At 46.6% G+C, this 24,439-nt stretch overlaps 1 protein-coding gene across 1 annotated transcript in view; it reads right to left on the reverse strand.

The window, feature by feature from the left end:
* The window catches only part of MAPK12 (mitogen-activated protein kinase 12), a 213,132-nt gene that overhangs the window by 12,573 nt on the left and 176,120 nt on the right, over positions 1-24,439 (reverse strand). The window contains exon 11 of the mRNA XM_069627850.1: positions 24,023-24,196. Within this exon, the coding sequence (XP_069483951.1) occupies positions 24,023-24,196 (174 nt within the window). The remainder of the gene's footprint in view (positions 1-24,022; positions 24,197-24,439) is intronic.

The following is a 24,439-nucleotide window of genomic DNA, read 5'->3' on the forward strand; positions in this document are numbered from 1 at the left end:
GGATCCGGCATCCAATGCAGCCAATTCCTGTGAAGTGCCACCACGGCTTGGCTATTAACATGATTAAATCCTCATTTAGTAGACTGTTTCCCAGCTTCTACACAGTGTTAGAAGAATTTTCAAGGCATAGGGGCCAATAGATGCTCATGTTTTTTCAAATAAAATAGCCAGCCCTAGCTAAGGGTCCTCCCAGAATGAATGACTTGAATGGCATTGTGCTCCTCCTTGGTCCTAATCTGAGCCCCAAGACAGACTGGCACTCAAGTGGGATAAATCGAGGTCTTGAAAGAACTCCAATTCACCCTGGTCTGGCACCCCTTCAGCTATAGGTGTGAATAATAATCCAAAAAGTATACATTTAGATCTGTCTATACTGTGAGGTGTCAGGAATGAGACACAGACAAGTCATATTTGTGATTATAGGCTTTTAAAAAAACAAAAATAAGGGTTTCGGAAATACCTCACTGTCCATACTTCTAAGAGATCCTACCTCAAACACAACTAAGGATCCGTCCAATGACAAGGTGTCCAAAGCAAATTGTCCTGTGTCCAAATTCCTATCCTTGCCCTCACATTGTAAAGTAACTAATGTGTAAGGGGTAATGTCTTTATTCTTGAAAGGTGCACAAATGTTCATGTTCAAAAGGAAATATGAAGGCACTGCAACACAAAGGTTCCCAATGGGTAATGTTCACAGTTCAATCGGATGGCTCCCTTCCCCAAGTTGCGGTTCAGGATTCTTCACAATTCCAATAGGTACAACGCTTCCTTGGTGGTTTCTTAGCAGATAACAAAAACACTTTGTATTACAAAACAGTTTCAGATATCAGAACCAACTGTACATAATACCTGCTGCACTTCCCTGCCAGGTGCTTTACCACTTCAACCTCTTTACTCTCTGTTTCGTGTTTTACCTGGTGTACTCTGTCCCAGGGCTTCTTTGGATGACTTGTTTTTTCTACAATTTGCCATCTTGGGCTTTGGCCTGGTATATTTTCCTGCCAGGGTTTTTAAGGTGTGGCACTTTATGCACACTTGCAGACTTATGCTTGTCTGGTAAACTCTCCTGACAGGGTTTTTAACAGGTTACACTTCACACACACTTGCAGACTTATGCTTGTCTAGTATACTCTCTTGCCAGGGCTTTTAACAAGTTACACCACACACACACACACACACTTGCAGACATGTGCATTTGCAAAGGTTCAAAAGTGAGGGGTTTTCTTTTCACCCCTGGGCCTCTCTCGGGCTTTACTCCCCAAATTTATTCTCCTTCATTCAATTCTCAAGTCATATTTACAAAAATTCACAAGGTGATTTTATCTCTATCTCTCCCCTTTGCTTTTCTCTGGCCCTGCCCCCCTTGGATACAGGTCCCAGACTCGTAACAGTTACAGCTTTGCAAAAGTTCACAAGGTGAGGGGTTTTCTTTCCACCATTTGGCCGTTCTCTGCCTTTGCTTCCCAAAAATGATTCTCTTTCATTTAATTCTCAGTCATATTGCATTCTTCGGTATTGTTGCTGAAGCGCCCGTTGACCCTCTCTTTTTCATCCACCAAATCGTTTCCATTAGGAAAGATTTGTTTGTTCTGTCCCATGGCCATTTTGTCCCTTGCCTTCACCCAGGTCGAGTAACCCGGGGCTTCCTTGTTTGGGCATGCAACCTCACGCTCTTTCAAGGGCTTCTGCCTGTCAAGACGGGCTCATAGCACCTACGATTTAATGTGGACCTAGAATAAATATTTAATCAGCAGGTATCCAATCTGTACTTACTGTTTTATTTCCTAGCGCAGCACCTTACCTAAATGTTTTTCACTACTGGTTCCTACCTTCTCACTGACTAAAAGTGAATATCAGTCCTAGTTAGGGCAGTGCAGCGAGGATCCATTCAATGTTCACATACCCACCTATCCAATACAAGGTGGTGCACAGGCACTATATTCGCCTTACCCTACAAATGTATTCCTATAAAATAGAATATCGCTTCATTTGTTCTAGTACGTAACGGAGGCAATACCTCCAACCACCCCCCACCCACATTATCTAGTATTGCCTGACAGCTAGCTACTGCTTAATGCTCTCAAACTATCCTTATTGGCTGGCACATTGCGTTTAATAGCTCCTTGACCACATCTAAACCTAAGCAAACACATCAGCTGTTGATAGAAGTCCAGGATAGTGTGCAAGGACTTAGGGTTTAGGTTTATTGTGTATCCCTTCCCCTTTACTGTATTCCTATCCTGGTCTGTTCAGAGGGCATTGGGAGAGGGAGTGGGTTCCAAAAAGAGTACACCTTGCCCTTTACTCTTTATTTAGTTTAGTGTTTTCATCTCATCTGCCTTTCTAAACGTCTGGTAGTGTTCCTTCTGCGACCATCAGTAACGCATACAATGTGAAGTGTTGGAAGGCGTGGTGACACATCTCTGCCCTCAGAGACCGCCCCCCCAACCTCTCAGACTCCTATAAAATCAGACATAAGGTGTATGAGATAGCTGCTCTACTTCAACATAACTTTCAACTTATTAAATTGGGTACTGTTTATAGCAGAGGTCTTCAAACTGAGTCGTGCCACTGCAGGGGGGCACCGCCGCGATAGCCCAGCATGAAATGTAAAATAAAAAAAATACTTTTTTTTTTTTTTAGATCGGAGGAAATGGGCCGGGTGGCTCACATGGTCGGGCTGGAGCATGAAACTGTCTCAGGCACCAATGAAAAAGTGGCCCGCAGTTGCAAATGGATATTCATTCCTTTAGTTACAGACTGTTTGAATAGTACCCAAGGGGGCGTTTTTTGTTCAGATTTAAGCAAATTGTGATATTTAAAGAATATATATTCAGCAAGGATGGTCAAAATTACTAACTGCATAGTAAAGTAATTCAAAATGGCTCACATTGGCCAAAAAAGTGTCTCATTTTGACTGGCCCACACTAGCATTTTGCATTTTTTGTACAGGCATTGCTCTATTGCCCTGCAGGCCAGTCAGAGCCTGGTGGCTCATCCATAATGGTGAGGGGGTGTCAACCCAGTGCCCCCCCTCACCCATCATGAAGGAGCCAAGGAGTCAGCCCAGTCAAACACTGAGCACTCCCTCAGCTGCTTTTTCCAGCTGAGGGAGTGCTCCTGGGCTGCTGAACTGCCTAGAGAGTAGATACGTTTGCTCTCTTCATCAGGGGGGCCTCTAAGGTGACTAGGGGAGTGCCCACACTCTTGCGTGTAGTTTTGACTTGGAGAGCCTGGGTTCAGGTGACTGGGAGGGGAGTTTTCCTAAAGTCCTACTTGTAGTAAGACTTTTTATAAAAATTTTTTTATTAAAGTCAACAAAAACAATACAATCAAAACAGAGCATTTGTTATCAAAACCATTGTGCAATCCACATCAATGCACTGCTCCCCCCGCCCCCCCCGTCCGAGCCCAACCGACTTCTCATTCCGCATCTGCATCCTGTGGTAGGTGATCCGTCCCCCCGGAGTCATTTGGGTCCAGAATTGACCCAAACAGTTCCGCTATTAGCGATTTCCAGGCCATCAGGGACTCTGTCCCCTCTAGACCCCCGACGCTGCTCGCATCCTGCCAAACCATGGTTTCTGCCTCTGCCCATTTCTGCAGGTCCTTCCACCACACCTCCACCCGTGGACTGTGACATGTCTTCCATCCCATAGCTATTCTTATCTTTCAGCTTGCTCACATGTTTTAATTTCTTAGATCTCGGAAACACTCCCAACAAACAGGCCCATACCGTGTCTACAACAATCGTGACATCCTTCTGGGCTAGTTTACATTCCACCTCCCTCCAAAAGCGCGCAATGACCGGACATGGCCAGAACATGTGTACCATGTCCGCGTTCTCTTCATCACACTTGGGGCATGCCTGTCGGCCCGCACCCGCAAACCTTGATATTTTCCGTGGCGTCATATACGCTCTGTGCGTGACATATAGTTGTATCTGCTGCAACGTAGCATTTCTAGACACCTCCTTATGGTACCCTTGCACCCGTTCCCACACCTAGTCTTCCATTGGGGTCCCCACTTCCGTCTCCCAATCCAATCTCAGTTGGGTGACCTCTTTCCCCACTCTGAGCATCAACATCTCATATAATCTAGATATCTCGTGCCCCCCCTCTGCTATGTCGTATATCATATGTACTACGGCATCTGCCTCACCCTCTAGCACAGTTTCCGGCCACATTGTCTTAACTTCTTTCACTATTCTATAATATGCAATATACTGACCTGGATGTAACCCAGACATATCACGCAACTCCTCAAAAGGTAACTATTGAGCCCTCCTGCCAAATGTCTCCCATGGTTGCAAGCCCCACCGGCTCCCAATGGTTTCTGATTATTTTCCGTAACTGTGCATCTGCCCCTGTCAGCGCGACCAATGGTATCTGCGGAGAGCATGGAGCTGCGTTTTCCAACATCCTGCATGCTCTGCGCCACATTTTCCAACCTAGCAACATCATCTTGGGACGCCCCTACAGTTCTGCCCTGGGTACCCACATCATTTCCTTTAAGTAAAAGGGTGCGCAATCCTGCCCAAGCAACCTAAATTCAGAGGTTTCCTCGTCAGAAAGCCATTTAGCGACGTACTGCAGTTGGCTGGCCACATAATATACCTCGTAGTTGGGCAATTTTATCCCCCCTTTTTCGTGGAAATTCTGTAACTTCCATAACGCCACTCTATTTCACGTGCCATGCCACAAGAAATCTCTGCACATACTGTTCAGTTTGGCAAAAAACGTATTCGGGATCAAATATGGGATATTCGCGAAATAATGTAAAAGCCTAGGCAGAACCACCATCTTAAGCATCGCTCCCCTCCCCATCATAGCCAAGGGTAACTTTGCCCAAAACCGAATGCAGTTTTCAATTTTAGCCAGGGCCGACTCAGTGTTATGTCTATACTCTTCCTCCACCGTGTGTAAATGTCGATCCCTAAGTATCGGAACGTATCCACTGCCCATGGCACCTGCAGCACAGGCAACTTTTCCCCAGATATACCCGCATAACTACCCAACGGGAACATGCTGGACTTCTCGGGGTTCACTGCTATACCAGAAAGACCCGCATATCTATCCATTACCTCCAGGATGTATTGGAGATTCTCTTCTGGGTACCTTAGATACAGTAACATGTCATCCGCATAGAGAGAAATCAAATGCTTTTCCCCTTTCACCTCAATGCCTATCGTGTCATACTGTTGTCTAAGGTATATCGCTAGAGGTTCCAGGGCCAGTATGTAAAGCATTGGGGACCATGGACACCCCTGTCTGGTGCCCCGGCCTAGTTGCCACCTGTCTGATATCACCGATCCTGTCTTGACCCTAGCTAGCGGTTCTCTGTACAATATCTGCGCCCACCGTAGGTATCCTGGACCCATTCCATACCCTTCCAAGGCCGCCATCAGTCATGGCCACTTGACCGAATCAAAGGCCTTAATTGCGTCCAAGGACACAATCACCATTTCCTCAGTCTGTCCATTACTACTTTCAATGATTCGCTGAAGTCGCCTGTGGTTGTTCGAGATGTTCCTGCCTGGGACATATCCCGTTTGATCAGGGTGTATGAGACTGCCAACCACTCTTCTCAGTCTATTTGCCAACACAGCCGTCAGTATTTTGCTGTCTTGGTTGAGCATCGACAAGGGCCGATACGAACTACAGCAGTGCCCGGGTTTATTAGGTTTGAGTAGCGGTATTATAGTCGCTTCTCTCATGGACTCTGGTAAGTTTCCTGTCTCAAATGACTCATTCAACACGTCTAGCAATGGGGGGAGAAGCTCCTCCGCGTATGCCTTATAGAACTCACTCGGTAGTCCATCTGTCCCCGGCGTCTTACTAGTGGGTAACCGCCGTACCACCTCCCCAAGTTCCTCTAGGGTAATTGGTGAGTCCAGCTCCTCTCACTCCTCTTCGCTTATCTTAGGCAACCCTATATCCTCCAATGTTCCTGCTATCGTGTCCCTGCAGTGTTCACCGTGGTCCGCATACAATGCCCCATAATAGTCTACAAACTCTTGATTGACTCCCTCCTGTGTGTCCGCTACACTACCGTCCTCTCTAGTAATAGTCCTGATCCTTTCCCTGGGATTTTCACTTTTTATATAACCATGCTAGAAGTCGACCTGGTTTATCTCCACCCGCGTGTTGCCTCTCTACGTATTTTCTATAATTCAGATTACACAATCTGTCCCAGTGCTCTGCACATTTCTGTTGCAGCATAAGAAATCAACTCTGGTCCCCCTCTAGCATCGTCTTCACCTCTTAAAGCCTCTTCCAATCGCTCTTCCGTCTCCTGTAAATCAGCCAAAATACCACCCTGTAACCCTTTGGATTTTGCAATAGCTGCCCCTCTGATCACCACTTTGAAGGCCTCCCACAGCGTTCCCGCTGAGTCCACACTACCCGTATTTTCCTCAAAGAAATGCACAATCTCCTCCCTTATACCCTCCCTAAAGAGGGGATCTTTCAGTGCTTCCGCTCGCAGGCGCCATGTCGGGATCCTCGCTCTCAAAGGGCAATACCGCCAAGCGAGGATTAGGGGCGAGTGGTCCGAAAGTACTCTCGCCTTATATTCAATTTGTACCATCTCTGCAGACACCTCGGGCGTGGTAAAGAAATAATCCAGCCTCGTGTACAGTTGTTGCGGGGCAGAATAATGGGAGTACTGTCTCTCCCGAGGGTGACACTCTCTCCATGCGTCCACAAGCTCAAAGTCAGTTAATAGTATCTGCAGTGCCTTGGCCGCAGGAGCAGGTCTGTCTACCTTCCCATCCGACCTATCCACCCTCGGGTCAAGTACGCAGTTGAAATCCCCCCCCCCCCCCAGATCACTGCACTCCCCACGCAGCTGCTTATATTAGTACACAACGTCCTGATGTATGCCGCCATATTCTGGTTCGGGGCGTATGTATTCACTATGCTTATTTCCCTATTCTCCACATCCCTCTCAGGATGACCATCCTCCCATCACTTTCCGCCACCTCTTGTAACCGTTGGAATGGGACATGCGGCGCCACCCAAATAAGCACACCTCTAGCATAGGCAGAGTAAGATGAACTCACCATCACCCCCTTCCATTTCCTAGCCACCATATCTGCTTTCTCCCGGGTCAGGTGGGTCTCCTATAGCAGTGCAATGTCTATTTTTTGCCTGCGCAGGTAGAGCATGACCTTATTTCTTTTCAAGTAACTATTTAGTCCCCTCACATTCCATGTCATTATTCTAAGGTCCCCCATGGCATCTCAAGGCGCCTTCCCATCTCCCACAGGCACTATCCGACCCTGAGGTCTCTACTTCCTTCCGTCGGCTCATCTCCAAACCCCAACTCCCCATAACCAAAAACACACCAAACTCCCCATTCCCCAAAACTATATACACTCTACACCCCCCTCCTCCCTCCCTTCCCTGCCTCCACCTCCCCTCATCCCCCAACCACGCCCCTCTCAACTTTTGCCCAGCTCCATTCCTGGATCTCAGGCACTCCTGCATCTAGCCCCGACTAACACACTCCTACGTCCAGGGCCCAGCAGGGTAAAGCAGCCCTAGCGGCCACTTAACTAACAGTATTTGGGGGAGGATTACTCCAGTTCCGTTACTCCAATTTCATCAATTATTACGCATTGTTTTACTACTTAAATTACCTTAAATACATTCCCACTATATTCCAGTCCATTACGAGCCAAGGCCCGCCTGTTAATCAGTGTTTTATCAGTCTGGTTTCTCAGTGCAAACAGGATCATCCACCCACTTACCCCCCTGTTCGAATAGCCATGTCCTTCAAGAATCACCGTCTTGCCAGTCCCGGTTCGCCTCTTTCTCGGGGCACCCGAGCAAGTCCAACCATGCCACGACATCCCCAGCACTTTAAGCTTCGCCGGGTACAGGAGCATGTATTTGATGCCTGCATCCCGCAGCCTCCTTTTGACAGCCACATAATTATACCTCTGCCTCTGTACCATCATCGTGTAATCCGGGTATGCCGTAACAGTTGTAGTCGCCCTCTCAATCGTACCGCCCTTACGAAAGAATTCCAGGATCTTTTCCCTGTCTCTATAATTCAAAATCTTAGCGATAATAGGCCTTGGTGGGGCCCCGGGTCGTGGTTTCCGCATCAGTGCGCGGTGCGCGCGTTCCACCGTGAACCCCTGGGATAGTTTTTCGGCCCCTATTGCTTGAATGATCATATTTTCAATATAGTTTGTAGGGTCCCGGCCTTCTTCTCCCTCCGGCAGGCCAACAACCCGTATATTGTTCCTCCTCGCCCTTCCTTCCGCTTCCACAACCCTATTTTCCAGGTTGGCAACCTGCTGCTTCAGCACGTGGATTTCTTTGGCATTACCACTGCTAACTTCCGTGTTGGTTTGTACTGCACTCTCCAAGCCACTGGTCCCGTCTGCCAGCGCTCTGACATCCTGTCTCAGCAGGGTTAGTTCAGTCCCCATCGTGTCGATCTTAGTTTCCAGGGCAGCCCGTAAGTCCGCCATTGCTAGGCCCCATTTCGCGCTCATCTCCGTTATCGCCTCCAGGATCTGCCGTTTGTCTCCTTCTGGAGCGTCCTCTGCACTAGCTCCTTCCTTGCTCTGAGCAAGCATAGTAGGGGTCCTCTGCGTCCTTGCGAAAACTTCTATGGTGGGTTGCTTGGCCTTGGTTTTAGCAGGTTTCGCCGCCATGCTGGTACCTTCCGCCCATATGCAGCGCCAGCCAATGTTAACAGTCAACTGTCAAGGCTTTGCCAGTCGGCTGGGTTACTATCGGCTATCTAATGTGTGAATGCGCCAAATCAAAGTGCCGATCAAATGGATTGCGGCCTCCCACGTATGACGGGTTCCTTCTGCCAATATACCTGAACTCCTATGACACCCGGGTCAGAGTCACGAGAAGCAGCCTAACTCACTGCAGGGCCCAGTTACTTGCACTCACTCTTGGTGCGCACATCTGAACGCAGGGCCTCCAGCCTCCCATGTAGATTTTCGTATGGTGCTTCGTTTCGTTTACGAACGTTTCAGACGGGCGGGCCGGTCAGTAGGGATCGCCTCCCACTCGCGCCGTGAAGTGTCCAGCCCCCACGCTATACAACCAGCCGGACACGTTGCAAGACCCGGTTGCAGAACACGCGCCTCTGAGCGTGAGGCCTTAATTGCACAAATGGTTAACCCACAAGCCGTATCTCGCCCCAATCATCCTCAGTGAATGGGTCGCACCGTGGGCTTTGTGCGGTCAGCTGGCATCAGGCACGCACTTAATTTCGCTGCCTCCAGGCACTCCCAGCACGCAACAAAGTTCCATCCGCTGCCCAGTCCCCTAGAAATGAACTGCCTAGCCTGTGGCTTGCGAGCGGCAGGGAGCCGCGGCTGTGTTTCGCGCGCACTGTAATTGTATCTCGTCCGCTCGTGATACAAGCATCACATCCCAGAAGCTCCGGTGCTGGTCGTGGGCGGCTGGCGTTCTCGCAGTTCCGAAACTCAGCGAAAATCAGCTGTTCGGGGATTGCGGCTCCCAAAGCTGTGTCACTGTAACTTTGTAGCAAGTCCCCGTCGCTACAATTGCTTGCGCTTGCTAGCGCTACTCCGTGTGCCCGATGCTGCTTAGGAAAGGGCTGGTCAAATCTCACCTGTCGTTTGCATCACGCTCCGGTCAATGGAGAGTTTCGTGGTCCCTCGGGCTGCGCGGACCCTTCCTTTGTTCTCCGCCATCTTGGCAACGACACATCCAGACGGCTGTTCCCTGCAACTTTCGCTTAACTCCTGATCTGCCGATGCGAATGACTTGATTTTCAAGGCATCTACAGTCCATGCATTCCGACGCTCATATCTTCAGGTTCTGGGCATTTTAGTCGAATTTTCAAGCGTATTTAGTCAGATCTACGGCGGATCTCGCAGGAGCTCGGCCCAGAGCATGACCTACTCCATGGCCAGTTGGCCACGCCCCCGTAGTAAGACTTTAGTAAGCTATCCCAGTGGTTTGTAGATCCCCAACTCTCACTATCAGTCTGTACAAACTCAGGACCTTGGTAGAGTGGTAGAGCAGTCAGGCTCATCATAAGAGGAAGATGTGAGCTGTAAGTAAGTACACTGAATCTTAGCTAGACAGGCACAACAAAGAAGCACTTACACATATATTAATATAAAAGATATATATTTATTATATTCACACCAGAATCACTTTAAATACTTCAGACGGTAACAGTAGAGCACTTAGGAATACTAGATAATACACTTCAAAGGGCACTTTCACTTTTGTGTTTTTTCATGGTTAAATTTGTAGCAACGTTAGAAAGGGAAAAGACAAGGTTATCGTATTATCAGTAACTGCACACTCATGCGGTTTTCAACAGGTCATACGGTAATGCATTTACTCTACAAACATCTAGAAAAGTCACTTAAATGGAGGTAAATAAGTGGTTAGTGCAACATGAGCTTGGTTCAAGGTTTTAGAGCCGGTTTCTTCACCTGGCAAGTCCAAAAACACAACCCTAGCTAAAGGCAGTTCAGAGAGTGCTTCAATTCTTTACTAACAGCGAATAATGAAGAGTTCCTGCCGATTTCTTCCAGTGTCTAAAGTTATTGAAGCAGCAAGTTAGCAACGAACAAAGGAGACCTTAAAACAGACTCGAGAAGGGGCCACAAGCAGCAGGTGAGAGGGGGTTGACCTAGACACCTCTATGTGCACTCCAACACTCTGGGGCGACTTCTTCGAATCGGGTAGGCAATACTCTTTCCCCCACAGTACCTTAGGTTTGAAGAAAGGGTTTGTGTTGGATGCTCCTTGATGTTGCAGCTCTGGGCCTGACCTCCGGATTCCTTGATCTGATGACTAAAGGCAGGAAAATGGATGGTGTCTTCCAGCAGCAGTCTCGAGGGAGACCTGTAGCACGACATTCAGTAACTTCATGGTTCACTCTGCGATTTAGGCGCCTTTTCAGTAGCACCATCAAAGAGCACAGATCGCCCGGTCAATCTTCTTCACTTCCTGCAGTCCCACACTCTGGTGAGGGGGTCTGAGCGAGTTGGTCAGATCTCTGGAGGGTCCTTTCAGGTTCAGCAAAGATTTGGATGGATTCGGCCTTTCCACAGCAATGCACAAGAAATGGGCAGCAGGTCACCTGATATTGGGGTTCCGCAGAACTGGAAACTCGTAGAACCTCAAGAGATGGCTTGTTTCAAAGTTTGTCTTGGGACAGGATGTTCCCACAAGCCAAAGGGAAGGAGTTGTCCTCTTCGGAGCTCTTCGTTGCATATAAACGGGGTCAGGACAGCAGTGTTCGCTTCACGGTCTTGCAAAGGGTCTGCAGGCGTCTCTGGTCATCTTCTTTGGTTACTTCTGTTTCCTGTGGTCGACTTGCTTTACACTCCAGAAGCCTCACCTTTTATACAGTTCCAGCACACACTCCTCTGCAATCTCTCTCAGCATTTTACAGAAAGGGGCGTTTGGCTGTCCAATCCGGACAGCCAGACCCCCTGTGGGAGATGGACCTATTAAGGCACTGTGACAGACAAAGGACAAGGGGGTGGAAGCCATTGCCCCCACTTCCTGCCTGCCTAGACACTCTGGAGCCTAGGCAGGGATACCTACTGGTTCCCACCAAAGGCAAAACACACACACACACACAGACCTCCCCCTCCCAGAATGGTAGAAGGGCTAACAAAGGACAATCACACTAGAAATGGTAAAAAAAGAGGGGAGCCCCCACTGTGGTACTTGGGAGCCGCCTACTGTGCACTACCAAGGCTATGGACATAGCCGACGGTATAAACCATACACAATAGTTGGTAGAACATGTCCACTGCCATCAGCCATAACTAGGTGATTGTGTATGTGACTAAAAAGTAACAGTAGTAGGGAGAAGGGGGATACTAAGTATCCCTTTGGCACTCCACTGAAGGTGGTGTGTGCCAATCTCTCAGACTATAGAGTTTGGTAGAGACACCAAGCATCTCTCTATCCTTAAGAACTGTAGTTATTTAAGGATATTGGAAAAAGAATCTTAAAGAAGACCCCAAGGGTCTCCAGTAGCACTGCCCATAAGGAGCAGTGTACTTCAGTTGTAAAAACACAGATGCTTTTAAGAGCTATGGAGCAGACAGACTCCATAGTACAGGTACATTACAAAGAATAGAGTTCCAAAATATAGAGCCTTTAAGAATGAATGAGTGGAAAAAGGCTCCACCGATTCAGGAATAAAGAAAAAGGACCAGCAGTCCAGCAAAATTGCTGGGGGTCTCACTAAGAGAGGGGATGAAGCATAAACAGGATAGATCTCACTAACAGTGACCCCTAATGAAAAGGGGGTCTGTTGGGCATGCTTGAAATGCCTTTCAATTTGTGGATTAACGGATTTAGTAAGGGCGGGAGTAGATAAAGATGGAAAAGGGCATCTTTTAACAGACTAACAGTGGGATGTACTGCCCCACTTGTTCATCTCATTTAATATGTTGTAGACAAAGTCAGCGTCTTCCGCCGACGCATGTGCATCAATCCTAAAGTGCTACGCAGCTCTTTTTAAGGGATCATCATAAAAGTAGCTGATCATCAATAGGGGAGTTGGCCACTGGCTCATCGGGTATACTAGGGGATTGTATGAAATACCTATCAAGATCTGTTGCAGGGTCGTCGTGTAAAAAGATATAATGTTTCACAAAACAAGTAATACTACATGCCAAAAACTAAGCCATGGTACACAGAATGTTTATGTCGACAGCTTAAACAGACAGACTTAACATTTGAAAATAAGGAAAACAAAATGTGATGAGGAATGGCAAGCATACATTTTTTGAAAGTGCACAGGCTGACCTTTTGAAGAATAGGCGACTTGTGCAGGTTACATGACCGTACAGTGCCTAAAGCAGCGACTAAATGTAGGTCACATTTGGGAAATGAAAGAGTTGTGTAACAAAGTTCAGTAGGAAATGTATTGAAACATTATCAAAAACAAGAGAAAGCAGATTCCAAGCTGGCAGAGGAGGACATGTGAAATTGTCTCTCCCACCAGACCGCATACATAGAGCACAATAAAGAAGCAACGTGGAGCTAAAAATCAAACCTCCATTTTCTTTTGAGGGGCAGCGAGACCCCCCACTGTGGAGGCAGCAGAGAGGAGAGGTGCATGGCCAGGGGGGCAGGAATCCACTGGAGCCAGCGTATACAGAGGCACGGAAGTGGTGACAACAGGCCAGAGCCTGGCCGCACTGCAAGGGAAGGAGAGAGAAAGAGAGAGAAAGAGAGAGAAAGAGAGAGAAAGAGAGAGAAAGAGAGAAAGAGAGAGAGAGAACAGGAGAGTGCAGAGCAGGATAAACCGGACACATTGGAGGGTCAAAAAGAGGAAGAATCAGCAGGGACAACATCCACCCCTCCCACCCCCACAAAGGCAATCCAGAAAGGCAATCCAAGGACACCAGAAGGGAGGAACAACCATTGAAGTAAAAACGGAGAGCGCCCGGGGGAAAGTAGTCTCCACGACGAGATAAGTACAAGGAAACTGGGAAAGGGTCTAACAGCCAACCGAGACAAGGGAGAGGAAGCGACAGAGGCACAAGAAAGAGCCTGATCCCAATAAGTTGAAAAGTGACTCGTTGCAGGAGGCCCCAGCAGCACCCATATGTCAAAAAAACGAAAGCGAAAGCAGTGTCATCAACCCAACAAAGCCCCCAGGGTAGACAAGATCCAAGTATTCGTCAATTGTGGTGGACAGGCACCACAAAAGGGTGGCACAGCCGAAATCCAGCACACAACAGCAGGTAGAGAAGAAGTAACAATGGCAAGTACATGCAGGGATGGTTTCAAGAATTTCACAACACATTTAGGTCATCCATTCAAACGCAGGTCAACGTGCTGAAAGACGAAATGAAGCAATCACTCCAGGAATTATGAACAGATGTGGCGAAGATAGAGTAGAGAACGGACACGCTAGAAAGAATAGTCCAGAATGTGGAAGAGGAAACACAGAAAACAGATGAAACGGTGGAACACCTAGCACGATTGGCACAAAATATCGAAATCCAGTGCGAGGATCATGAAAACTGCTCAAGGCGGGCCAACATACAAATAAAAAAATCTAACGGAAGCAGTTGAGGACAAAGATCTAAGAGACGCACAACATTTATTCACAGATCCTAGCAGTGGACAAGGAAGAACAAATCCAAATGGACAGAATCCACTGTGTAGGACCAATGAAGTCAAGGGAGGCAGGAGCCCGGCCGAGAGATGTGCTGGTGGCCTTGACATCAAAAGCATTTGACAGAGTTGAGTGGTCGATGCTCTTTAGGATGATGGAACAAATGGGATTTGGGGTGGCGAAATACAGGAGTATGAAAAGAGCAAATTAAGCAACGCCATCGCTATGCATTGTGCTCAATGGAATAGTAACAGATGAAGTAACCCTGGGAAGGGGGAAACGAAACAAGGCTGCCCACTATCCCTGCTTCTTTATGCTATATACTTGGAGCCACTTCTAGTTAGGATAAGGGAATCAAATAAGCTAAGGAAAATAGAAATGGCGGGGAAAAAAATCACATAAAATCATGGCATTTTCAGACGATATGCTGGTCGCCCTCCGTATCCGGAGCAATCAGTACCGACCCTACTAAAAGAATTAGAGGAATTCGGAGGGATATCAGGACTGAAAATAAATGAACAAAAATCGGAAATGTTAAACCGGTCAGCAGACCCGGAAATAATTAGACTAGAGCGGACAACACAACTAAGATGAGCTAAAGAGGGCGTAAAATACCTACACATTACCCTTACAAAAAAGTGGACCAACTATATGGAGCAAATTATCCCCAAATACTAAGTGAAAATCAAAACAGATTTGTCTAAATGGAACCCGCTAACGGTTACGTGGTGGGGTATGACAACAATAACAATGGTGACCCTGCCAAGAGTTATTCTATTATTTCCAGGCACTACCAATCAAAGTTCAGAGACACTTCTTTAACTCCTTAAACAAATCAGTAAACGCCTATATTTGGAAGAGGAAACCTCCAAGGGTAGCAATGGCAACACTAACGACCCCAAGGAATAAAGGAGGGATGGCATTTCCACATTTTCGCAGGTACTATGAGGCGGCTCAATTAAGGATCATTAGAGAGTGGATGGGGGAGATCAATGCAAAATGTTGGCACAAATGGATAGAGCGGTCGCGGGAGCATCCCTCCAGGGACTGCTGTGGTTAGACAAAACAAAAAGGCACCCGAACATTAGGATAAGCGAGATAATAGGGGCAGGCCCAATGGTGTGGGACGGGGCAATCAGATACCGAGCACTTACCATCATTCTGTCACCATTTACTCCCCTGGTGGGCAACCCAGAATTCCCTCCGGGGATGGACAAGGAAGCATTCAGGAAATGGGAAACTGCAAGCTGCCAAAAAATACAAGACATGTACCACGGGCAGATTATAAGATCGTTCGAGGATTGCACCCAATCGATCAGCTTAGAGGGAAAAGACAGCTTTGGATACAACCAACTGAAACACTGGTTAAGCACCCAACGGCTTCAAGCAGCAACCACAAGACAACGGACACCCTCCGGACAGTACATCATACTGAACCCGGGGTAAATAAAAACTGCATCCAGCCTGTATAAACACCAGAATGATCAAGTAGAGCAAATCCAGTGGAAATACATGAGGAAATGGCAGGCAACAATAGGGGAACATGTTCATAGAAGCCACTGGGAACACCTCTGGGGTATAATCCCTAAGTTAACAAGATCAATCCAATTTAGGGAAATGTGGGTTAAAGTGATCCTGCAATGGCATTATACACCAGAAAGACTCCACAAGATGTTTCCCCAAACGTCAGCCCAATGCTGAAACACTAGGGGACTGGCAACATAGCTGGAGAATCTGCCCTAGGCTGCAGGAGTTCTGAGGAGGTGGTCAGGAAACAAATGAAGGAAATATTCCAGGACCTGGACCAAATAAGTTCTGGTGGTGCAGGATGTGGAACTGAAAGCAAAAGTACCAAGCTGGACGCAGAAGTGTGGCCCGATTACCCTCCTCATAGCAGCCTGGTTGGTCATAGCACAAAACTGGAAGCAACTAGCCCCTGCAAAAATTCAAGACTGGAACTTTGTGGCAATGGAATGTGTAACATACAAAATTCAAGGAGACCCACAGAGAATTAAGGCAGAGTGGGGCCTGGTTCTGTCCTATCTGCAAAGTGTCTACACATGGTACAATGGTGCCCACACAGGATAAGAATACTAGATAGCCTATGAACTCAGTCGGAAGAACAAAGGGGAAAAGGAATGGACTACCTCTGGTGGGGATTGGGAGGGGGAAGAGGATGAGAGTCACAAGTCAAATGTCCTACCTTCCCACATTCCCACAGGTGTCCCGATCAAAATGGTACCTCACAATTGGCAGTGCATTGACCTGGGCACAAAACGAAAAAGCTAAACCACTGGTACATTTAACGCCCTAAGGAAGACTGGATTTGGTTTTGGGGACAACAGACAGATTTGGCCCCGGGGAGTCGCAGCCACTAAGGAAAACAGGGAGCCCTATGCATTTTTGAAAAGACACCCTAGAAAGTATTACCCACAAGACCTGACAAATTCCAAAATGTAGGGGAAAATAACCAACATTTCAGATATTTGCCACCAGGAAACCACAGAAACACACTGGCAACAGCACATGTCTTACCTTCCCACACGTGTCCTGATGAAAACGGTCTCTCACGAGCATGTGTGCGCTTACCTCGGCGGAAAAGAAAAGGGGTGGACCATCCCCAAGTCCAGCTGCAGTCCTAGGGAGCCCCAACAGGGTCCCAATTTCTAGCAGGATGGAAAAGCTCTAACACAGGGCCGCCAGAGGTCCAAAATATAAAGGTTCATCTTTTAATGATTCTAAGGGAAATAAATCTACCACTAAAATCAAGAAGTTGCTTAAAAGAGTTGATTTTGTTGTTAAGGTCTACAGGCCCCATAATCCCACAAGTGCAGGGACGAGGAAGAGGACTGAAGAGTAACGCTGTAGCAGTAGCCAGGCAAATACTCCCAACAGTCCACACCTGAAGGAATGCAGGAGGCATAAAAAGCGCCCTCAGGTGCAGGCAGTTTGAAGGAGCTGGAACTATAAATGGAGTGTGTGCAGTAGTAGCAGAGGCAGAAAGAAGAATGCACGGTACCAGCAAACCAAGCAGAAGTGGGAGAACCAGAGGGATGCCGGAACATGGATGCAGCAGATTTCACCTGCTTGTTCTGAGAGGGTCCTGTTCCCCCAAACTCTGGGGTGCGGTGGAAGGTGTGCAGGAAGGCTGCCTTTCCCCCATGTGAGCCTGATCGCATGGTTGCCATGCAGGAAACTTGTCAGAGACTGAAGCGAGGAGCTCCTTAATCAACTGGCCGGAGATGCCTTCAGCGAGGAAGGGTGTGGGGCCAAGTAATCCAGAAGCAGTAAGAGTTGTGCAACACATGGAAAAAGGATCCGGTGTTTGTTTGCGCGAGCACTGCCGGTAACAGTATCCAGCTTAAAAGCAGAAGCGAGTGGATGTTGTTAGTTGAAGTTTCTAACAAGGGGAGAGTGGAAAGTAATACTCACATATGATCCGAAGTATTTCTTTTACTCATGTGGAAGCAAACGCTGCTGAAAGCCATTGTTAAACCCTTAAGCTATGAAGAAGTGGGCGCGTGTCTCATTAAGCAGAACGAACATTGCTGAAAGCATTATTGAACACAACGGTGTAAAACGCAAGTGGTCACGACGGCCTAATTTTTTTTCCAAGTGAAGAGTTAACTTTACTTCTTCATTCTTACCAACAGCCATTGTTCCTAAAAGAATTAGTCTTTAAACAATGTAACTACAGTTGGAGAGAGTGCAAGCATTACCCAAGGCAAGAGTGTTCACTTATTAAGATTGAAGGCAGCCTTTCTAAAGCCAGAAAACAGTCTAACAATTACGCTGAGCCCAATAGGAGTTCAACCTTGCCTAAATTGCAAGTGTGCACACATTGCCTGAAGCCAAGAGAGTGGCACCAAGGCTTCTGGGTAATTTATTGACTAACAGTTGGCAAAGTGGTGAAGGCCAAGTTGGGATATGGAAAACTTGTTGCTTATATAAAACTCTGAGGTTGTCGTGGTTGCAGACAAGACAGGCAAAGAGGCTTCCCCTTTTGAAGAGAGATATTCAGAGAAGTGTGCCTTGCCTTTTTGAAGGTGTTGCAGTGCCTTGGAGTGACTTTTGTCAGAACCTGTTTGGAATCACAAATTACTGAAGCTTTGGAGGTATATCTGTTTGTCAGTAGATGCAACACTGCAGTGGTACAAGTGAAGTGGAATACTATGAGGTAAAGGAGAATGTCCTCAAGGTAAACTCAAGTAGAAGTGAAGTAGTTGAAGTAGAAGCAGCAGCACTGTGAAGTCATCCTGACAAATATACCTATTGTGAATCCTAATCTTGTGAATGAAGATATACTAATTGTTAACCAAGACTTGTGTTTCACTAACATTTATAGAGGTTGTATTCCTTTTGATCTGTACAAAGTCTTCTTGGATAATTGGAAGTGGTGGTAAAGCATTATGGCTGGGAGTAACATTGATGCTATTCGGAGGAAGTGGAACGTCTTTATTTCAACAAGAAGATGAACTTGATTGTTTCTGCAACTTTGGTTAACAGAACTTTAAAAAGAAGTGAGCTAAAACATGTGGCTGCAGTCTGAGTGGGAACAGAACAGGTTATCATGCCATGTTCTGTCTTTCAGAGGGGCACTTTGACCCCTTTTTGTTAACAACATTTTACCTTGACATTGAACTTTCAAGAACTGGATTGAGACTTTGCTATATATGTGGATTTCCTCATTTCTTTTGAAGAACATTGAAGTTAACTACACCTTGAATCCTGGGGAAGAGAGTTCATCCAGGTTGCTAAAAGGTTATCAAGAAACTGAATATCATTGTTGATGTTCATTGTATTACCACATGTATTCTTTTGTATTTGATGTTTAGTGAGAGTGTTTCACTTTAGTTTTGTTAGGCAGGGAAATCCTCAGAGTAGGGATTGTGAGGCATGTTGATATCATTTTGACTTTAATAAAATGTAATGTTTTGAAAAACCATCAAACAGTAGTCCGCCTCACATTGCAAACCCCTTACACTACCAAACAAGATCCGTTGTGTAGAATGAGCTTTGCAAACGGTTTCCCTACAGCACTACAGCATCCAATTAAGCTAATAGAAAACAGTTTGTATTTTTTTTTTAAACACACAGCTTTCTGCCCCACTCAGTTATGTTACCTACTGTGACATAACACATCATGCTCAGACCTGCAACTGCCCGAATTGTTTTGGTCTTTATTCCCTGACCTCCCTACCATAGGGACAGCAAAAAAACGGCGTTTCATCTGCACAAACGAGGCAGAATATCTGAACTAATTTGTAAAGAGAACAAGAGGCTCTGCCTCAGAGACTGCCAAGTAATTACTACTTGCTATCAGCTTCAAAGAAAGACCAACAATTACAAATGACAAGACACCCAATTAGAATAATGACAGCGTATTCATTAATGTTAAAAGGGACAATAGATATAATAATGAGGAACATGCATAAAACAGAGGAATTCACTCAGGAAACTTTTTTTCGCAAGCAAGCCAATCAACAAATGAGAATTCGTAAACAGAACCCCAATTTAGAAGGAAAAAACTCAATACTAAAACCAAATCTAATCGGAGATCTGGATACCTACATATTATCCAAGTACAAGGGCCTGTAGCACTGTACAATGTGACATTGTAGGTGCTAGATAAAGGAACTGGGTAGTTATTCTGATTTTAGGAGCAAACATTAAAATGTTTGGTTTGTCATATTTGCTTTGTTGCTCCTTCAGTAGAAAAAAATGCCAAGACTTTCACAAGTAGACCCAGAAGCAGCCTTTTACACTCATCCATTTATTTGGTCCTTCTGCCTCACCGCCGTAGCCATGCCATCTGTATGTTAGGACTGTGACAAAATAATGTCTGCACTGCAGGCGTATAGGGGTGTGTAGTGAATAAAGCACCTACTCAGCCCCAACGCTTTTACAAACCATAAGTGATACCTGTCAAAGGTAAAACAGCCCCAGTTAAGAGATTCACAGCCTTCGGCTTTTGTGGAAACATGAGCCGAGGGAAGACCATCCTCTCAGGAGGGTGTGAATGTGATTCTTTAGCAAACCAAACAGCTAAGTATAGCAGTCCAAAATAAAGTGAATGTCCAATCAAGGTTCTCTAAAAATACATACGTTAAACACACCATCTGCAAGCAAACCAAATAGAAAAACTCTACAAACACCCACCCCTGTGGAAAGAACGGAATATGCAACAAAAGAGAGAATGCAGCACTCTGGGCGAGAACACACAGGGGTGAAGGGCAATTTGAAGAAGTACAATCTTCTTTTTTGAAAGGATTGATCTTGAGGAAAAAAGGTGCACATGTAACCGAACTGTGAGGTAAGATTTTAAAATGTGTGAAATCTTCCTGACCTCCGACAACCCCAGAATGTTTGGCTTGGCTTTGGGGATTATTTCTCCTTGTCCCTAGCGGAGTTGCAATGCTTTCCATCTCTCATGTAGTCTTTTACTCTTTTTATGGTTGACCTTTTTATGTCCCTCCATAGTGTATGGTTGGAGTTATAGTTTCCTATAATTTATGGGCTTAGGCTGGGTTTTCTCTTTGGGTTCATTTATCTTTAATGTACTTTGGTGAACTACTGTTCCCATGGGGTAAAGAGGGATTTGCATCCCCCCCTTTACATTTTATATAGTGCGCCAGCACACCCCACCTTATGTGGAGTGCTGGGGGGATACAATGTATCCCCTTTCTTACTTACCTAGTAACATTTATGTTACAATTGCAAGTTTACTTGAATGGCTGGTGGCAGTGGTTTTACCTTAGTGGATTTTTAGTCTTATTACTCGCATGCTGTTAATTCACCTCTGTAATGCACAGAAGGGCCATCATTCTGCTAGAATGGTGGGTTCCTTCTTTTTCGCCATTACTAAGTATCCTTGTCGCATCCCAGGTCTTCCCCTGCTATTTTCGGTCGGAACAACCCCAGTGGAAGTTTTGTCTTCGGCGGGAATCCTTTGTATTCCCTGCCCAGGCTCAAGGGTGTCTGAGAAGGTAGGAAGTGAGGGAGGAGTCCAAACCTCTGCCGCCCTTAGTCTTTTACCTTGCCTGAAAGGAACCCAGTCTCGGCGGGGAATTGACTGTCCTGATTGGACAGCCATACCCCCCCACTCCTTTCTGTAAGCTGCAGGGAGAGATTGTAGAAGTTGTGCTGTAGCTCCTGATAAATACTCTGAACCTGGAAACTGAGGAATTATAATGGGACATGTAGATGTTAAGTCCTTTACAATCCCATGTATTCCCTAACTGCCCACCTTTCTCCCATTCAGAAAATCCAAGTATTTGACGGAAGGCCCTTCATTGAGATGCCTGAAATGGGTTGAAACTATGGAACAATCATCTGGACAACCTTGAAACATTGCTCCTCATTTGAAGGCCCACCATAAGGTCTTGGTTTTAGGCCATTGGCCACCCTGGCAAAGCTAGACTGTGCAAATGAGGCCTTAGCTGAAGCCCCTGCCCTCCGAGAAGCAGACCATGCAACTCAGAATAAGGGCTGAAGGCCTGCTTTGAACAGAACACCAAGGACTGGAGACGGAAAAAGCTGCAGAGGCCTCAGGTGACCCACAGAATTAAACTGCAGGCCTGTGGGCAGTGCACAAAGCACACAGGTAGAGGAGCACACTAGAGACAACATTTGATGGATACAAAAAGCATATTGAGCGGGGCAGCGAGTAGGGTGGCCTAGGCGGCCCACAAAAGTCAAATCCACTCAAGATACTTCCAAAGAATACAAATGTGAGAAATAATACACACGTATAACATTATTTCATGGATGTGGTGTTTCTAACCAGATTACTGGAATTCTCTATTTTGTGAATCGAGTCAAGTCCTAATTATTAGAAGTAGTATTTGATATGATATGATATGATATGATATGGCATTTGTAACGCGCCTATACACAAGTGTTTCAAGGCGCGACGAGGCAGGGAGGGGGGAACAAGGGGACGACAGACAACGATCCTACTAGGCCAGGTGTCATTCAGACCGCGCAAGTGCAGGGGTAGGGGGAAGGGAAAAAGTGCAAGGGGAAGGGGGAGAGGGGGGGAGTGCAGTACAAATAAGTAGAATAGAAATAAAATAATAAATAAATAGGGCCAGCTGGTGGCAAGTGCAAGGTAAGTGCAGACAAGTGCGGGGGGGGGGGGCTTTAGGGATACAGAAACAGTCCCGCAGTGCAGGGGTTGCCAGGACCGAGGTCGGTGAGAGTGGCCCAGTTGCAGAATCAGTGCAGTTTAGGTGAAGAATTTAGCAGGGGAGAGGGAGAGAGAAAGCAGAAGTGAAGAGGAAGGTTTTGAGGTGCTTCCGGAACCGGAGATGGTTCTCCTCAAGTTTCAGGGAGGCAGGAAGGCTATTCCAGAGGGAGGCCCCTGCCGCGGAGAGAGATCTACCCCCAGCTCGTTGCTTCGAGAAGCGGCTGACCCTGAGGGAGTTGGAGACGGATGAGCGTAGGGCTCGGGAAGGAAGATATTAAGGAAGAGAGGGTTGAAGGTATTTAGGCCCCAGGCCCCAGAAGGCCTTGTGGACAATGCAGAGGGTTTTGAACTTAATCCTCGCAGCCACTGGGAGCCAGTGTAGAGATTTCAGTCCTGGAGAGATACAGTCCCTGGGCTTGAGGCCAAGGACAAGTCTCGCAGTTCTGTTCTGGATGAGTTGCAGAGGGCGGAGAGTGGAGGCAGGCAGATTAAGATAGAGGCTGTTACAGTAGTCCAGCTTCGAGAGAACCAGGGCTCGGGAGACAGTGAGCTTCTGGGGGAAGGAGAGGAAGGGAAGAATACCTCTGAGGAGGTGCAGCTGGTAATGCGACTTCTTAGACAAGTGGCAGTATATGCATGGGCCCTGTGATGGATTTTCCTCACACCCAAAGTTGCAATCGATTGAATGCAATCGATTTAATCCTCGCAGCCACTGGGAGCCAGTGTAGAGATTTCAGTCCTGGAGAGATACGGTCCCTGGGCTTGAGGCCAAGGACAAGTCTCGCAGTTCTGTTCTGGATGAGTTGCAGAGGGCGGAGAGTGGAGGCAGGCAGATTAAGATAGAGGCTGTTACAGTAGTCCAGCTTCGAGAGAACCAGGGCTCGGGAGACAGTGAGCTTCTGGGGAAAGGAGAGGAAGGGAAGAATACCTCTGAGGAGGTGCAGCTGGTAATGCGACTTCTTAGACAAGTGGCAGTATATGCATGGGCCCTGTGATGGATTTTCCTCACACCCAAAGTTGCAATCGATTGAATGCTACAAGATAAATCAAAGGAAAGGTAAAAACCTACTTGTTTTTGCTAGCGGTTTAGATTTACCAGTTTTCCCGAGCTGGAAGGTCTCGCTAGAGTAGCATGTAGACCGCAACAAATAAAAATAAACTGTGAACCTAACAGTTGCCATTTAATTAGCATTGCCTCGACAAAAAAAAAAAGAAAAAGACAAATTTGTATTACATCCAGTCACACCATAAAAAGCATGGGTAACGACCACTATGCCACAGTAGGCACCGTCAGGTCTTGTTCGTACAGTCAAAACCTTCACGTTAGCTAGCTTGAAAATCAAAACCTTTGCGTTAGCTAGCCTGAAAATCAAAACCTTTGCGTTCGCTAGCCTGAAAATCAAAACCTTTGCGTTAGCCAGCCTGGCGGGGAGAGGTGCAATCACTGGGGATAATGATATTGAAAACAAAACTGGAGAGTGCTGCCGCTTTCTTCGGTGAAAAAGACACATTCTGTGCCACCTAGCAGAGACTACCACGCTACCCTCCAGTACTACATTTGCCCTTGCTCCTCACTTTCACATTGGAGCTAAAGGGACACATTCTTTGCTGAAAACTGAACCCCCTACAGAGCGTCATAACTTGGGGGAAATGCTGACTATTAAAGTGGATAGGTCTACTGGAGTAACATGAAGCAAAAGAGGAAGGAACCTCAACACTTACGCTTCCATTCCTCGACAGGTAAATCCACATTGTCAAAGGAGTCATCGTATGGTTCAGCCTCTGGTTCATCGTCTACATCCTGGAACTGTTCAAAGTAGGGATGAGCCAACGCAGTTGTTGCAGTCACCCTCTTTTCTGCATCCAACACCAGCATCTTCTCCAAAAGATTCACAGCTGGAAAATAATAAACAAATATCACAGCATCTTTAAACACTTTAAAGTTTCTATGGAGGCATTTTAAATCTTAAAAGTTCTGTTTGAAGACGCTGGTCTTGCCTGGAGTCACTGTGCAAGATTTGCACTGCATTTCTCATTTCAAGTTATCATGTCTTTGTAAATAACTGTTAACCTCAAGATTCAATGCAGTGGGCCACTTGCCTACACTACAAATCAACCTCCAAAGCCGGCTCTCATGCT

Source organism: Ambystoma mexicanum, chromosome 12, assembly GCF_040938575.1.
Source record: "Ambystoma mexicanum isolate Mex_15411 chromosome 12, UKY_AmexF1_1, whole genome shotgun sequence".
Classification (NCBI taxonomy): Eukaryota; Metazoa; Chordata; class Amphibia; order Caudata; family Ambystomatidae; genus Ambystoma; species Ambystoma mexicanum.